This window comes from Mesoplodon densirostris, chromosome 3, assembly GCF_025265405.1.
Source record: "Mesoplodon densirostris isolate mMesDen1 chromosome 3, mMesDen1 primary haplotype, whole genome shotgun sequence".
NCBI lineage: Eukaryota > Metazoa > Chordata > Mammalia > Artiodactyla > Ziphiidae > Mesoplodon > Mesoplodon densirostris.
This window is the reverse complement of record NC_082663.1, coordinates 22,944,192-22,961,388: the sequence shown is the minus strand read 5'-3', so window position 1 is coordinate 22,961,388 and position 17,197 is coordinate 22,944,192. Positions and strand designations below refer to the sequence as shown.

General features: G+C 34.6%; 1 protein-coding gene across 1 annotated transcript in view; it reads right to left on the bottom strand.

Annotated features, from left to right (window-relative positions):
- The window catches only part of LOC132486717 (microtubule-associated protein RP/EB family member 1-like), a 79,674-nt gene extending 72,141 nt beyond the window's left edge, over positions 1–7,533 (bottom strand). Inside the window, exon 1 of the mRNA XM_060094306.1 lies at positions 7,462–7,533. Coding sequence (XP_059950289.1) covers positions 7,462–7,533 — 72 coding nt within the window. The remainder of the gene's footprint in view (positions 1–7,461) is intronic.
- Positions 7,534–17,197: the final 9,664 nt, after the last annotated feature.

Below are 17,197 nucleotides of genomic sequence, written 5' to 3'. Positions count from 1 at the left end.
GAGACAGCATTTCGGATAGCTCTGAGGAACTGCTCTGAAGAGGTAGGGAAAAAGTCAGTATATATGTGAATATTTTGACTGGGAAGTACATGTAGTCAAAAGTTCAACTTGTTAGAAGATCACTGCTAATCTCACACACACACACACACTCACACACACAGATATGTCAGGATAATGACTTTAGTGCTTATCTATATATGCAAAGATGCAACAATCTGAGGTCATTGATCTCCTTCCTTAAATATGCATCTTAACTATCTAAAGGTCCATATATCCAAAACACAGAATCCTTTATCCTCAGTTCCTTTCAGGTGCACTAGTAGGTCTGTGTGGCTAATCATTTGACCCTTGTAGAACTGGAATGGTGGACAACATTTTTTGTTTACAACCTTATCACTATAGGAGTGGAAGAATAATGTTCCCTTTAGCTTTCAAAATCTTGACTGAGACCTCCCCTGTGAGAAAAGACATTCATAGGAGAAAAACAAACAGAATTTTAGTGACATGTATACCTCTTGCATACAAGGAAGATACCAAAGAAAATTGAGCAACTCTTTGAAATGGCCCAAGCCATCACCTTAAATACCATCTCCATCTAAAGACAAAAGATGCTGTGAAGGGAGAAAGGCCAGTTATGGGAGGTGACCAGGAAAAGCAGAGTAAAAATGGGTAAGGTATTATGAAGATTTACATCAATGCCTTCTCCCTTGTTAAGAGTTTCTAGAGATATAGTTATCCTCCTCTTCCTGGCACAGAGTAAGACATCCTTACAAATGGAGATTTCCTTATAAATGTAAATGTCTCTTACAAAACGGTAACTTGTTCTTAGATTTCACAGCTTCTCTTGTGTCTCTGTTTCCTAAACATATATAGTTGAAGATAATCCTTATATCAAAAAGACATATTTGGGCGTGGAAAATTCTGCTCCCTTCCATCACCAAACCCTACGTTCTCCCACTCTTCCACATGTTGGTAAATGGCAATGTTACTCACCTGTTCAAGTCAAAACTTGGAATTCAACTTTGATTTCCCTTTCCCACACATCTCAGTTCACATCATGAATAAATCCTATATGCTTTACATTAAAATAAATCCAAAATTTGATCAATTATGTTTTGCCAGACACATCAACATTTTTATGCTTATAATAGACGATCATTTATTTTCTCATTATGTTTTTCACTACAAAGACAAGCTAAATTTTCAGAGTCTATTTGTAGCATAGTCAAGATCTAGCTTCTGCAAAGTCAGCCTAGACTCGTCAGCCCACCAACTAACTGTGCAAGTCCAGCTGATACCAGCAAACCTGTACTGGTTCAGAAGAATGTGTCAGCCAACGTGTTACCAGACTCAGTGAGTCCATCACTTAGAGTGCTTGGCCAATGAACATGCCAAGTACTTTGGATTAAAGCAGAAGCATTTATTACTTGTGACAAATAAAGAGACAGGGAGATAGCTCTCAAAGCACTGTCTTCCTGAACAGCAAGACAAGGGAAGTCTTAGGCTAAGGATCCATTTATGAAAGGGTGAGTGATCTTCCAGTAGAGGTGGAGTTCTAGATGCACTTGCACAGTGTGACAACATCCTCAAACATACGTTGCATGTTTAAAAATGGCGGCAGTTTTCACCCTTGGGGTGAAGATTTTAACATTAAAATGAGGCAAAGGTCATTCTAGGTTGATAAAATCCAGCCACCCAGTTGAGTGAAGCCACAAGGATGAGCAAAGGTCAGCATTATTATTCCTTAGGCTCTAGTTAGGTGGCTGAGTGCTCCAGGGGGTTTGGATTCTACAAAACAGCTCAAGACTGTGCTTTAGTCTGATTTTTACCTTTGAAATAGAACTGGGAGTTTTTATGTCTGATTTATTATTTTTGCTATGGTTACTTCTCTTGCATGATAGAAGTCATTTGTTCCTGCATTCTTTGTTCTTTTTGAAATCATTAATTACTGAGACCTATTTTTTTTATTTCCACATGAAGTCCTAGGTGGACTAGACTAGGCCATAGTTCACCTTTCTCTCAATCATGAGTAAAGAGAACACAAAAGTGTTCTGAAATTCACTCTCCGGTTCTTAACTTAAGCTTGCCCAGTCTTTGTTACAACTTCTCTTATTGCCTGGTATTCTCCTTCTGCAAGATATGGCATAATCTGGTTTAACCCCATCCCTTCCTTATCACTGTCTCGCTAACAAACCTATAGTCCTGTGGGGGGAAAAGTTTACTGTTTTTTGCCATGACATATTGTGTTGCTTTTTTTCCCACAACAATATAAGATAATTTAATATGAGGAGAGATATTCTACAAATCCAGTAAAGTAGCACTTTATTTTATATAACAGTACAGTAGAATAATTGACTATCATATTAATTATACATTTTAGATATTTAAAAGCTAATGTTATTTATAACATCTTGCTATGGAATTATAATTTGTTTCTCTTTTTTTTCCAGTTTTTCAGAACTCTTCATGAAACTTTAATAAGCCACTTTTGGCTGTTTAAATAATAACACAGTGTTAAAGCTTATTGTTTTGAAAAAAATAACTGTTAGTTTCAGAAGTAATGCTCCAAAAATTGAATTAATATATACCCAGTTGATGGCTTTTGAAGCAAAATCCATTTAATGTGTTTCAAATTTAAATATCTTTCTTGGTAAGTGGATTATGCACCTCATCACTTAGTTCCCAACCATCAATTCAGCTTTCATCTTTGAACGGTAATGTCATTTATGACATATAAGCAAGTTTGCATTTGGTTAGTAAATTGGATGAGAGTCATCTAAATTTACTGTCAAAAGCAGCAGTAGAACTCCTGCACCTGTGAAAGTAAAATTACTTCCACTATAAAACTATAAATCTCTTCAAAATAGGCTTTTACAAAAAGAATGAAAAAGCAGTCCAGCATCACATTGCTATATTAATTATGAAAGTAGTAATAATTAGTCCAACTCCACTTGGTAAAGTGACATCTGGGGACAGTTCATGCGAGTTTTGACTCTAGATATAACCAAAGTAAAAACGGATATTTTGACAGGAAAGAAGTAGGAAAACAGGAAGGGGATCAAAGTTCTAGTTTAGTTTTAGGAAATAATTTGAATGTCAATAAGTGATAATGATTCTTCTAAATACCATGTGTGTGAAATGCACTGGAGGAGAAAGGTAGAATAACAGCGTAGTTAAACTCAATTCTAAATATTTATTAAAGCAATAATTTCTAGGAGCATTGAAAATAAAGACATGGACTGTGCTTCTAACTGGAATTACTGGGAGAACCACAGAGGATTTTAGCTGAAGTGATTCCAAAAGTTTGTACACTAAATGACATATTTAGTGATATAAAAAATTGTTTTGTATACCCTGAAAATGCAATATAAAATGTCTATAAAATGAGAAGATGAAATTGCTGGAAATATATCTATTATCCCTTTAGCTTTTTCATGGAAAACAAAATCTTTCAAGAGGGCCTAGATAAAGGATTTCTGGAAAAAATGTAGTGAAATTTTTGTCATGTAGTGGAGAGAATTCAAAAGACAAAACATTCAAAGAAAGGTGAATGGAGAAACATAGTACATAGGACATCCAACAACGATGATGATCTGAATGTGGATTATCAAGTTATTAATTGGCATGAATTAATTTCACAATGTTTGAGTTAAATGTTTGATTTCCTTTTTCAGGATAGGAGAAAAAATAGCAAGAATTTTGACTATGTGGATTAGTTCAAATGAATGATTCACAATACTGGAGTGAAAATGACATTTTTCTAATAGTCAATAAAAATTAATTTAAGAGTAGGTGAGGATATGGCAAAAAGCTTGGAGCCTTAGTGACTCCACAAGAAGTGTAGTATCATGTACCGTGTCCAAGGTGATTGTCAAACCATGTAAAGGAGATAAAATAAAACATCTCATGATGGAAACTTTGAAAACTTTGGGTATGAAGAACATACAAAAGGACTTCATTGGGCTTAAATGAGAAAGATATGAAAAGATATTTAGAATATTGAGATGAACTGCTTCACAGTTCACTGAAGGAGAAAAATGATAAAAAAAATCATTTGTAATTTTTATGCTGTGTAATACATGCTATGATGGAGACTTGAATAGACTCATATGATAGTTCACAAGCAAACTTAGACTTGGATGTGGAATGTTTTTATAATGACCTGATAGCATTCACAGATATACAGCAGTTCTCCCAACATAAAGTTAGTGAGAACAGAGAATGTTCCTGATAAATGGGAAAACATGTGGCTAGGTACAGAGGTTTACAATAACATTTGATACCTAGGTAACAGTCAATAGGGGTGTGCACAGAAAATCGCAAAATAATGTGCTACACACACACACACATCCAGTCATGAAGGATTTTTGTGCCAGTCAAATAATTTGAAATTTATCATGAAAGGTTTGTGGAATGAAGGTAGATAATATTACAAAATTTGTAATTGGAAAAATACTACTTTACTAGTGGTCTACAGAATGAATTTTAAAGGACAAGAGAAGGAGGTAGTGTAATAAAGTATTGAAGTAATTCTTAAGAAGGTTGATGAGAAATGTAACAATAACAATGTTGATCAGAATGGAAAAAAAGGGAGAAGTCAAGAGATAATTGGGGTATTGCCCTTTATAATTGGCTTTCTACAGGGAACCTAGGTGTATGCTTTTAAAATATTAATCACATCAAGATATTCAACTATTCAAAATCCTTCAATACTGCCTCCTCCTTCACTTGTAATAAAAGTCAAAAGTATTATTACCTTTAAGGACATTTCTGATGTCAACATCAACTACTCTGCCTTATCCTTTTCCAGCCACACTGGTTTCTTTGATCTTCCTCGAACCTACTCAGAACTGTCTGTCTCAAGATCTTTATATTTTCCCTTTCCTCTGCATGAAAGGCTCCATGCAGCTTCAGGACTTATTCTCTCACTTCAAGTCCTTGCTCAAATTTTACCTTCTCAATAAGTCCAACCCTGACCATTTCAATTAAAATTGCATCCCACAAATGCTGCCTTTCTAATACCCCTTAATCTGCTCTATTTATTTCCACAGCACATATCTCCTTCCAGCATATGCTTATGTGTTTGTTCATCTTACTTCATCTAGAAGAGCACCCTTCTCTGAGTATTCACTCAATCAATATTTGTTGAATTATTTCAACAGAAAGGATGTGAAACTAAATGGTCATAGTAGTGAGAATAAATACAGATTTATCTGAGGAATAAGAAACACTTTATTTATGGAGGAATAGTAAAACTATAACAGAAGTTTTAAAAAATATATTACCTTATTACTACATCTAGCAAAAGAAATCACAGTGAAGATGGTTAGTGATAATCTTTCACAAGGTATAAAATGCAATGTAATTTGAGTATTTCTGCTTGAAAGATGTTATATGTTTTCTGAAAATTTGCTAAGACTATAAAATAATTTCAATCACTGGCTATTGCCCAGTGTTGCTTATTATATTTGGAAAAAAAATAATTTGGTTTGAAGGACACAAACTTTAGAGAATGAATATTTAGGTAGGATATTTGAATGATAAAGTTGAATATCATTCAACTTTAGAGAATGAATATTTAGGTAGGAAATATAGGGATTTATATTATGTTTGTGTATATGTGTGTCTAGTGAGTGTGTCTGAGTGTGAGTTTACATATACATACGAACGTTTGAGTGTAACTACAAAAATAAAGTGCCTACATGATGGCAAATAACAGATTTGAAAAATTTTAAAAATCGGAACTGTCATGAGACTACGTTTATATAAAATATCCAAGAATATACTAGAGGTATCACTTTGACCTGATCAAAAACAGGTAAAGTGAAATTTGAAGAGAGTGATGCTATTAAAATTAGATAATGGATAGGATAACAGCCCACTATATACCTTTAAAAAACATAATTCAGGAGATCTCTAGTAATTCAAACATGAAAACAACACTTTGGGCTTGGTAATTTAGTATATAGGCAATGAAGTATGAGTTACAAATTATATCCTCAATGTGGTATTATGGATAAGACCATAATTGGAACAATTGGAACAAAATTATAACTAGAAAATAGCGATGGTGCAAAATTTCATATTTTCAAGAAATATGCTCAATAGAATGCAAAATAAAACTAAGTGATAGTTTTAAAAAGAAATATACCTCTATAGAATCAGCATATTATATACTTGGCTACCATAAACAAAGGAAGGTGACCCTAAGTGTTTTGGTATAAAAGGGTTATACACACAATTTACCTAAGGAATATTGTCAGTCTAAGACAAGGTACATTTCTCTGAAGTTTCTCTGAAGTTTCATATATTCCCAAGGAAACTTGCATCTTAATTTCCCTGCAGTTATCATTAGTTGTCACTGGATTCTTAGTAGTAGTATAACTTTAGGTGCAGGGTTCTAGATGCCAGAACAACATGTGGCAGGACAATTTTAAAGGTACATTCAATACATTTTCCTTCATGAGTCCAAATATTCATTAATACAATCTCAATTTTTTTTTTACATTTTATTTACTGACTGCCTTCAAAAACTTGATCTATAATGCAATTTTTCTAATTATTTGCCATCTTATTTGCATAATGGTTTATAAATTAATCATGTTCACTATAAATAAATAATACCTTTAACACTAAATCATGAAAGAAATTTAAAAATTAGGATTTATCTATAAATTTTCCTATTTAGGCAACTTTTTGGTAAGGATCAAATGATTTTAGAAACTACATCAGCATGAATGTAATGATAGATTCACTTACTCTAGGGTACAAAATGAAACTCCACATACACTGAAAAACAGTGACTTGTCCATTCAGGTAACTTTTAAATCACTTTTAATCCACTCAATTAAGTTATATTATTTCTCATGTAATATATCAAAACTTTATGAAGTAGTTTTGTATTATATTTTCTACATTACATATGGCCAATACAATATAAAAAAGATTTTTTTAGAAATTAATTATATCCATTTTCAGTGTTTCAACTTTTTCTAATGTAAGTCTTTGATAACATCAGACATATAAAAATAATAAGAAACACATGAGAAAATGGTCAGTAAGCGCATTACTTAATGCTTAGACAAGAGCTCTACTCATATGGGAATATACTATGAAAATATTAAGAAAATATTTTAATAATTTTGGCATTCAATATTTGGGCTTTACCAAAATATATCACTGTGATATTCCTGTCCCACTGTGATATTCTTGTCCCAATAAATTCTGAGAGAAATATTTAAATTATATTTTTCTCACTAATAAAAAATATAAATGCTTGCAATTATAAGAAATCTTAAGGAGAAAAATCAAATACAAAAACAGAACCTTTTTTCAAAAGAAATCATCTTAAAATGCCTTTTGTTCTCCTAATCTAATTAGTAACATTTAATAAATGCCATAAATATATTAACAATGTTTTCCACTGAAGAAAAAAATGAGTATATAAGAATGTCTCTTTACATTGCATTTAGCAAGTTGATGTTTAATGCCATACGTGTACCATCCTGTTCTGATGGCACTGGAGTCATCCATGTCCAATTTCCAAATACAGATTGTATGTTGTGAACTTCTGTTAGATTTCACCCGCCTCCAAGCATCTGTCAGAATTTTCTTCCTAATAATATCTTATTTCCTTTTGGAGAATCACTGCCTCTTCCCAATTTTTTAATCTTGTTAGGATTAAATAAGCCAAGGAAAACAAAGTACCATGGTATTTCATCCCAGATCCTGGAAAAGTATTGTGAAGGAACAATTCAAGAAGTAAAGAAACAGTTGTCTATTACTTATAATACAATACACATCCAGATTGCTACTGTTATCACAGGGTTTAGGCTTCTATAAACTTGATCCCCTGGAATCTCCTCAAACTCATTCTCAGGTCTGTTTTCCAGCCTCCTATCAATCCATTTAATTTCTAACATTCTTCCTGTAAACTTGATTTTACTTAATTTAGCTACCATGATTTTCTATGGATGGCTGCCTGTTAACCTCAACTAACTAGGGTGGTCTAAGCCATTCTATGATAAAATGTACTAGAAAACATTAAAACATTTATTTCTGGCTCATATTTTATGTCCAAGGCACTGTGAGACTTCTGCTCATGACAGAGAAGCCTAAGTGGAGGGCAACTCTACTTTCTTAAAATACCACCATTTCAACATGAAGCTTCAGGGACTGTCCTAGTAGAGCAAGAAGTCTCCTATAACAAAGTGCTTCAGGAAATGTTGTGTGTCATTCAGAGCCCACCTGCCAGAACTAGTAGCTCCTTCCAACTCAAAGAGGCTGCATGTGGACTCTCAAGTGCCTGAAAGGAAGGGGGAACTGGGTAAATCTGAGAATTAAGAAGTCATTAATTATCACACATTCCTAAACAATACACAATAATGTATCTGAATTAAATAATGATCATAATGAAGACTTGACAAACATGGGCTATACATTCATCGACTCTTCACTTTCACATGTAAAACCTAGTGCCTATACTACATTATTATATATTTACTAATTGTTTAACTAGCAAAAGGCATATTGACGCATTCTACCTGAAGAAAAATTAAAACAAGCTAAATCCATTTTGGACTGCCACCCTATTGCAAGTCTCCAGTCCAAGAGTAAATCTGTTTTTACCATAGAATGGATGGGTCAGACTGCTGGGGAGCAGAGGCCCAGTAACAGTGCAAGTTCTTTGTGGCTCTATGAGTAAGGTTTCCACATAGGCAGTACAGCCATAGAAGTATCAACATGGCTTAAATTAAAGGTTGGCTGGGGTTAGTCATGTAGGTCTCTAGAGTAAAAATATATAGACAAATCACTAAAGTTCTACTTCTCATGTGTAGCAGCAATATCAAAAGCAAAAATTAAGTGGAGGCCAGAATGAGCTGGATAACAGGAAGCAATAGTCCTATACCTAACACCTCAGTCAATCTAGAAAATATAGAGCACTTTGAGCACCATACTGGTGTTTAGTATGGACACTAAATAGTAAAAAGTACAAATATCCTATACATTTGGGGGAATTAGTGTACACTGACCCTGAACTGGAGTTAATTACTGAGGGTAAGTATCACCATGGCCCTCTGGTCAGAGGGGAATCTTATGGCTTTTGGATGAACAGTGCAATTATTGCTTTGAGTCTACTTAACTTAGGCCCAATGTATAGTTTGAACAGATATTCAGAGCACACACACAAAAAATCCTAGCATTAGATCCTGGAAAAAAAAATTAAATACTATTATGGTAGGAAGGCAAGATAAACACCCTGGAGCTGCACAACATTCTAAAAATATTAGTAAAAAGGAAATTGTGTCTTCAAGGAGAATCACAGAATCAGTGCCATACTCAATGATTTTAAAGTATATAATGGTAAATCCTATAATATACACACTTAACTAACCTTCTTGTAAAGATAAATTGATCTTAGAGAATTATAGTCAATTACTTCAATCGATGCCATTATATACATGGTCTCTTTCCTTTAGTAAACAAAGACCTCTTACCCTCTTGTGTAGTTATTGATTTGTCAAATATTTCTTTTCTCTGTCTCGTAAAAACTGTATACCGAAAATGAAAAGTATTGTTCAAGGCTAATTGCCTTCTCCAGTTCTATGCTACAAATCAGTCTGCAAAGAGCTTGGCTCTCTTACCATCCTACAGGACATCACACTGATCCAGCATGTTGATATCAATAAGCTGATGAGTACTAGGGATCAGGAAGTAGCAGTCAACCCAGATGATCTAGTGAGGGGAATCTGTACCATGGAACGAGAAATAATGTCTATGAAAATACAAAGCCTCTATTCTTTGTGAAGTTTCTGGTGGTGCATAGGTTGGAGGTATATCAATATGCCCCCTACAAAATAAAGGCCACATTGTTGTGCCTTGCACTCACTAATTCTAAGAAATATGTGAAATGTTCCATGAGCTTCATCAGATATTAGGGAAATACATAACAGATGTGGCTGTGCTGCCCTGACTCCTTTATCAGGCTTTAAGTTTTTAGTAGATCATGGAGCAAAGGAGTTTTTTTTCTAACTCATTCAGGCTTCAATAAAAGTAATAACTTGGCCATCATATGTGAGGGTTTCCAATGGTTTTCAAAGCGTCTGTAACAGACTGGAGCCAGAAAGCCATGAACAGAGGTTCTTGTGTTTTTTCAAACAAAACCATGTCTCTATAGCAATTTTGGATAGATTACATGTACTTAGCATCAGACAGAAGTCTCATATTGGTTTCCTGAAACCTGGATTATGACTATTGTGATAGAGAGGGTTAAGTGGGAACCCCTGACACTGCTCCCTCACTTCTAGTCAAGAAAGCAAATCAGAATCAGAAGCACTACTGAATCTATGAGAAATTGCAGAGATAAGCACCACTATCTTATATATGAAGAATGCCATGGAGGCAGTCTTACTATATTTGCTTTCATCTCACCATGTCAGTCCTCTGCAGAAAACTGGAAGGGATATGACTTATGGCAGATGACAGTGCACTGAAACATATTAACCATATCTTTGCCCCAAGTTCAGCCACTGTTCTAAATATATTCTTTCCAGGATTAGATTAACTTGGCCTCTGGTATTTCATATGTACTAAGGGTAACACGAATACTTTCTTCTCAATCTGTCAGTAAGGAAGATCAAAAGCGTACCTTCTTTCCATAGGAAAGTCAGTCACAGTTATACATATTTTCCATTTTGCCTGATCACTTGGTAAACTCTCCTGGGCTTTGTCATAAAAGAGTCCACAGGGCAGGACAGCATGTTGACACATGAAGATTAGACCTAATAATCAGTGTACAGCAAGTGATCTAGATGAGTTAATAAAGCAAATGTATACTGGAGGATGGGAGATAACTCCCATGAACACTCAGGGTACTATTATGTCAGTGAATATTTTAAAGGTCCAATGACCTGCAGCATTATGAGAGTCCCATTGTTAGGTGAAGGGCATGTTGTTGCATCTTAGACTTCCTCCACTTATAAAAAGTTAATATGCCTGACTGTGCTACATGAAATTTAGGGGCAGATTATAGAGCATTTAGGGAAATGACTTCACTACAAAATATCAGATATCTTGATAGGTTGACAGTTCTGTATGCATCCCAAAGCATGAGTGCTCTTCATCAGGGGAAGCCTGAAGTGGATACTGCTCTGCCACTGGATCACATGACTCACTGGATAAGATGAGGTGGAGGTAACACTGATGAATAAAGATGTTTGTGGAGTATCTAACAAGCCAAACTGGGGTTTGAGCAAAGATCCCCTAGGATTCTGATTCAAGACCATGACATTGAGAACAGAGACATTCACTCTGTGTGAGTAAAGAGAAAAAAAATACTGGCTTGTTATAGAGGCTTGGTAGAGACAGAATGTTTGTGCAGGGTCCTCATGTGATTATGCAACTTGAGTTGCCTGGGTCAAGTGGCGAGGCTTATGCAACTGCAAACCATTTTGTAATGGAAGTATTGTAGGGTAGGCTTGAGTAAGTCCAGAAGACATGAGAAAATTCATAAATATGTGATCTACACTTTCATATTGTTCAACTCTTTTGAAAAATTGCCTCTGCCTCAATCCACATTTAGGGAATCACAACATTTTCTAAAAGAGGACAAAACTTGGGCCTGATTGATAATAAAATCAGTATGATAGATGACAACAGTCTAAAATGAATTGCTGCCATGTCTTGTCTCCACTTGGCACATAAAGATAGAGAAAAAGCATTGCTCCCTCATCACCAAGATAAAAAACGTCAAGGTCAAGCACCAGTGGAATACTGCTGAGAGAATTAAAGCACCATGGAGAGAAAATCTCTCAGGTTACAGTGCATAAAGAAGACCCAAAACAGAAGGTGGAACAGACATTCATAAATTCACTCTGGTAAGCCAATTCCCACCCTAAATGCAAGATTGGGAATTTGAAACTTGCAGTAAACTGAGGGTAAGCATAGCAACAACAGACCCCAAATTCAGCTACTGAACACACTGACTGTAAACTCTACATTCAAAGCCTAGCATGTGGAAAGATGTGTACAATTTCAGACATGAAATCTACTTAACTCAGTGTCTACTGTCCTAAGAAAGATGTCTAATTGCAAGGCACATGAAAAAAGCAAAGAGTAAAAAACAAAAAGTTTGCTAAGAGACAAAGTAATCAAAGTAACTAGAACAAGAAATGACACAAGTCATAAAAAATTTAATATAACAGTGAATTTTGTGTTAAAGACTCTAGCATAAAAGATGGACAGCATACAAAATGAGAAATGGTGGCAGAGATAAAAAATTATAAGGAAATTCAAAAAGAAATTCTAGAAAGAAAAAAGAAGAGGACAGAAATAAAGAATACTTTTAATGGGTTAGGGGAGGATATAATTAGTAAACTTTAAAATAAGACAGTAGAGGACTTCCCTGGTGGTGCAGTGGTTGGGAGTCTGCCTGCCGATGCAGGGGACGCGGGTTCGTGCCCCGGTCTGGGAGGATCCCACGTACCGTGGAGCGGCTGGGCCCGTGAGCCGTGGCCGCTGAGCTTGCACGTCCGGAGCCTGTGCTCCGCGGTGTGGGAGGCCACAAGAGTGAGAGGCCTGTGTACCACCAAAAAAAAATTAAAAAAAAAAAAAATAAGGCAGTAGAAAGTACTCTGAAGCACAGATTTTTTAACAAGTAAAAAAAATAGAACAAAGTATCTGTGAGTATGGGAGTGGGTGGAGGTTAGGGCTTGGATAGCAAACCAATGTATATATTTATGAATTATTTTTTACAATATACACATAATTGGAATCCCAGAAGAAGAGAAAGAGAGAACAAAATCAATACTTGAAGGAATAAGATTTATCCAAAATTAATGGCAGACACCATTCACAAGGTTAAGAGAACATCAGCTGAAATAAATACACAGATGTGTACACATGCACACACATATATCGTATTGAAAGTGCTAAAAACAATATAAATCTTTTTTAAACTTGATGGCAGCCAGAGGGAAAATAAACATTATATACAGAAGAACAAATTAAATAATTATACAAGATTTTCATCAGAAACCATGCAAGATAGATTATGACGTGATCTCTCAGACAATGGAATAATATTTTTAACTGCTGAAAGTATAAAAAGAATTCTTTCAAGGCAAAAATCTATACCAGTAAAAATACTTTTCAAAAGTGAGGAAGATGTAAAAACTTTCTCAGAAAATTAGAAACTAAAAGAATTAATCCCCAGGAGACCCACAACACATAAATGTTAAAGTTTCTCAAGTAAAAGGAATATGACACTAGAAAGAAATCTTGGATAAACATATAAATAGGAAGATGCTAGAAATGGATAAGTGAAAACAAAAATAAAATTAGTTTTTCTTTTAATTACTTTAAAGAATCACTGATTGTCTAAAGAAAAAAATAGATATGCACTGTGATTTTTTTTTCATTTATGAGCATAAATAGAACAACAGCACAGCAAAAATATAAAGACTGAGAGGGAGAAATTAGGAATATGATGTTGAAAGCCATTGTACTACACATGAAATGGTATAATATTATTTGAAGTTAAAATCTGATTAAGTAAAAATAAATATTGCATGATCCAGCAGTTTCACTTCTAGGAATATGAAATCCTTCATATATGAAGGAAATAAAATCATTTTTGCAAAGAGATATCTGTACTTTGTGTTCATTGCAGCATTATTCACAATAACTAAGACATGAAAACAACCTAAGTGTCCATTGACAGATGAATAAATAAAATGTTATATATATACAATGAGATATTATTCAGTCATAACAAGTGAAGAAATCTTGCCATTTGTGACCACACGGATGGACACTGAGAACATTATGCTAAGTGAAATAAGCCAGGTTGAGAAAGACAAATGCCATATGATTTCACTCATATGCAGAATCTAAAAAAATCTGAACTCACAGAAATAGAGAATAGAGTGGTGGTTGCCAGGGGCTGTGGGCACAGAATACATTGGAAAGATGTAGCTAAAAGGATATAAACTTCCAGCTGTAAGATGAATAAGTTCTAGGGATCTAATATACAGCATAGTGGCTATAATTAATAAAACTGTATTATATACTTGAAAGTTGTCAAAAGAGTACATATTAAATGTTATCCCTAAATGCACAAAAGTGGTAATTGTGTGAGGGTATGGAGGTGTTAACTAACCTTACTGTGGTAATGGATTTGCAACATATACGTGTATCAAACCATCATGTTGTACACCTTAAAAGTGTATATGCTATATGTCAATAATATCTCAATAAAGTTAGAAAAATGTATATTGCAAATGCTAGGGCAACAATTAAAATATTGAAAAGGAGGTGTAAATAATGAATCAATAGTAGAGATAAAATGGAATAACAGGAAATGTTTATTTAGCCTAAAAGAAGGCAGAAAAAAAATGAAAAAAGTACAAAACAAGTAGCAAGGTTTAGAATTTAATGCAACTCTATAAATTATCACACTAAATGTAGATGGTTTAAACCCTCACATTAAAAGACAGATATTATCTGATAGACTACAAAGTAAAATCTAATAATATACTGTCTACAAAGCACTTTAAATATAAATATAGAAAGAATAAAAGTAAAAGGATATCCAATATAAACATGGCAAACACTTATCGAAAGAAAGCTGGAGTAACTACATTAATATCAAGCAAAGTGTACTTCAAAACAAGGAATATTACCAGAGAAAAAGAGTAAAATCACATTATAATCAAGGGTCAGGTTTTCAATCAAACATAAAATCCTAAATGTGTATGCACTTGTCAAGAGTGTGAAAATTCTTGAAGTAAAACTTGATTGAGAAAAAGACACATTTATATTTATAGTTGGAAATTTATTCTTTTTTTTAGTAATTAATAGATCAAATGAAAAGTGTAGAATACAGAAAACCTGGATAACACTATCTACCACCTTTACCTTAAAGATATTAGAGAACATTCTACCCAGCAACATATTTTTTTCAACTGCGATTGGGCATTCACACAGATAGACCGTATTCAAGGCTACAATAAAAAACATAAATTACTTTTTGAATAATTGCCAATACAAATAAATCAGACAAAGTGTATATGTGCATAGAGATTAAGTTTCCTGCATTTAACTAAAAAAAATGCTGGTTTCCTTAATATCACCAATGACAAAATGGTGAAGAGGACAAGCTTAAATGTATTTAATGTATTTAACATCATTATTAATAATGACATAAGAAATAATAACACATGAATTCTGATTTTTAAAATTTTTCTTTTAAAAAATTATGTACAGAATATTCAGTAAAACTGGAGAACATGGGCTTCCCTGGTGGTGCAGTCGTTGAGAGTCTGCCTGCCGATGCAGGGGACATGGGTTCGTGGCCCGGTCTGGGGAGAGCCCACATGTTGCAGAGCTGCTAGGTCTGTGAGACATGGCCACTGAGCCTGTGCATCCGGAGCCTGTGCTCTGCAACGGGAGAGGACACAAAAGTGAGAGGCCTGCGTACGGCAAAAAAATAAATAAATAAAAAATAAAAACCACTGGAGAACACTTTTAACGACCTCATTCACAAACCACTCAGATCCCCAACATTAATTACTGTTAATAGATGGTTTTACATGGAAGAATTCTATAAATTAAACTATGCAATATTTGGAGGTGAATGGTATAAAATTCAGTATCTATCTGGTCTATTGTGTCATTTAAAGCTTGTGTTTCCTTATTAGTTTTCTGTTTGGATGATCTGTCCATTGGTGTAAGTGAGGTATTAAAGTCCCCCACTATTATTGTGTTACTGTTGATTTCCTCTTTTAGAGCTGTTAGCAGTGGCCTTATGTATTGAGGTGCTCCTATGTTGGGTGCATATATATGTATAATTGTTAGTATCTTCTTCTTGGATTGATCCCTTGATCATTATGTGGTGTCCTTCCTTGTCTCTTGTAACATTCTTTATTTAAAGTCTATTTTATTTGATATGAGTATTGCTACTCCAGCTTTCTTTTGATTTCCATTTGCATGGAATATCTTTTTCCATCCCCTTACTTTCAGTCTGTATGTGTCCCTAGCTCTGAAGTAGGTCTCTTGTAGACAGAATATATATGGGTCTTGCTTTTGTATCCATTCACTGAGCCTGTGTCTTTTGGCTGGAGCATTTAATTCATTCATGTTTAAGGTAATTATCAATATGTATGTTCCTATTGCCATTTTCTTAATTGTTATGGGTTTGTTTTTGTAGATCCTTTTCTTCTCTTGTGTTTCCCACTTAGATAAGTTCCTTTAACATTTGTTGTACAGCTGGTTTGGTGGTGCTGAATTCTTTTAGCTTTTGCTTGTCCGTAAAGCTTTTGATTTCTCCGTCAAATATGAATGAGATCCTTGCTGGTTATAGTAATCTTGGTTGTACAGTCTTCCCTTTCATAACTTTAAGTGTATTGTGCCACTCCCTTCTGGCTCATAGAGTGTCTGTTGAGAAATCAGCTCTTAACCTTATGGGCGTTCCCTTTTATGTTATTTTTCGTTTTTCCCTTGTTGCTTTTAATAATGTTTCTTTGTCTTTAATCTTTATCAGTTTGATTACTTTGTGTCTTAGCTTCTTTCTCCTTGGGTTTATCCTGCCTGGGCCTCTTTGCACTTCCTGAGCTTGGGTGGCTATTTCCTTTCCCATGTTAAGGAAGTTTCGACTATAATCTCTTCAAATATTTTCCTGAGTCCTTTCTCTCTCTCTTCTCCCACTGGGACCCGTATAATGCGATTGTTGGTGTGTTTAATGTTGTCCCAGAAGACATGTCTCTTAGGCTGTCTTCAGTTCTTTTCATTCTTTTTTCTTTATTCTGTTCTGCAACAGTGAATTCTACCTTTTTGTCTTCCAGATCACTTATCCATTCTTCTGCCTCAGTTATTCTGCTATTGATTCCTTTTAGTGTATTTTTCATTTCTGTTATTCTATTGTTCACCCTTGTTTGTTTCTTCTTTAATTCTTCTAGGTCTCTGTTAAACATTTCTTGCATCTTCTCAATCTTTGCCTCCACTATTTTGCTGAGGTCCTGGATCATCTTCACTATCATTATTCTGAATTCTTTTCCTGGAAGGTTGCCTATCTCTACTTCATTTAGTTGTTTTTCTGGGGGTTTATCTTGTTCCTTCAACTGGTAGATAGCCCTCTGCCTTTTCATCTTGTCTATCTTTCTGTGAATGAGGTTTTGTTCCACAGGCTGCAGGATTGTAG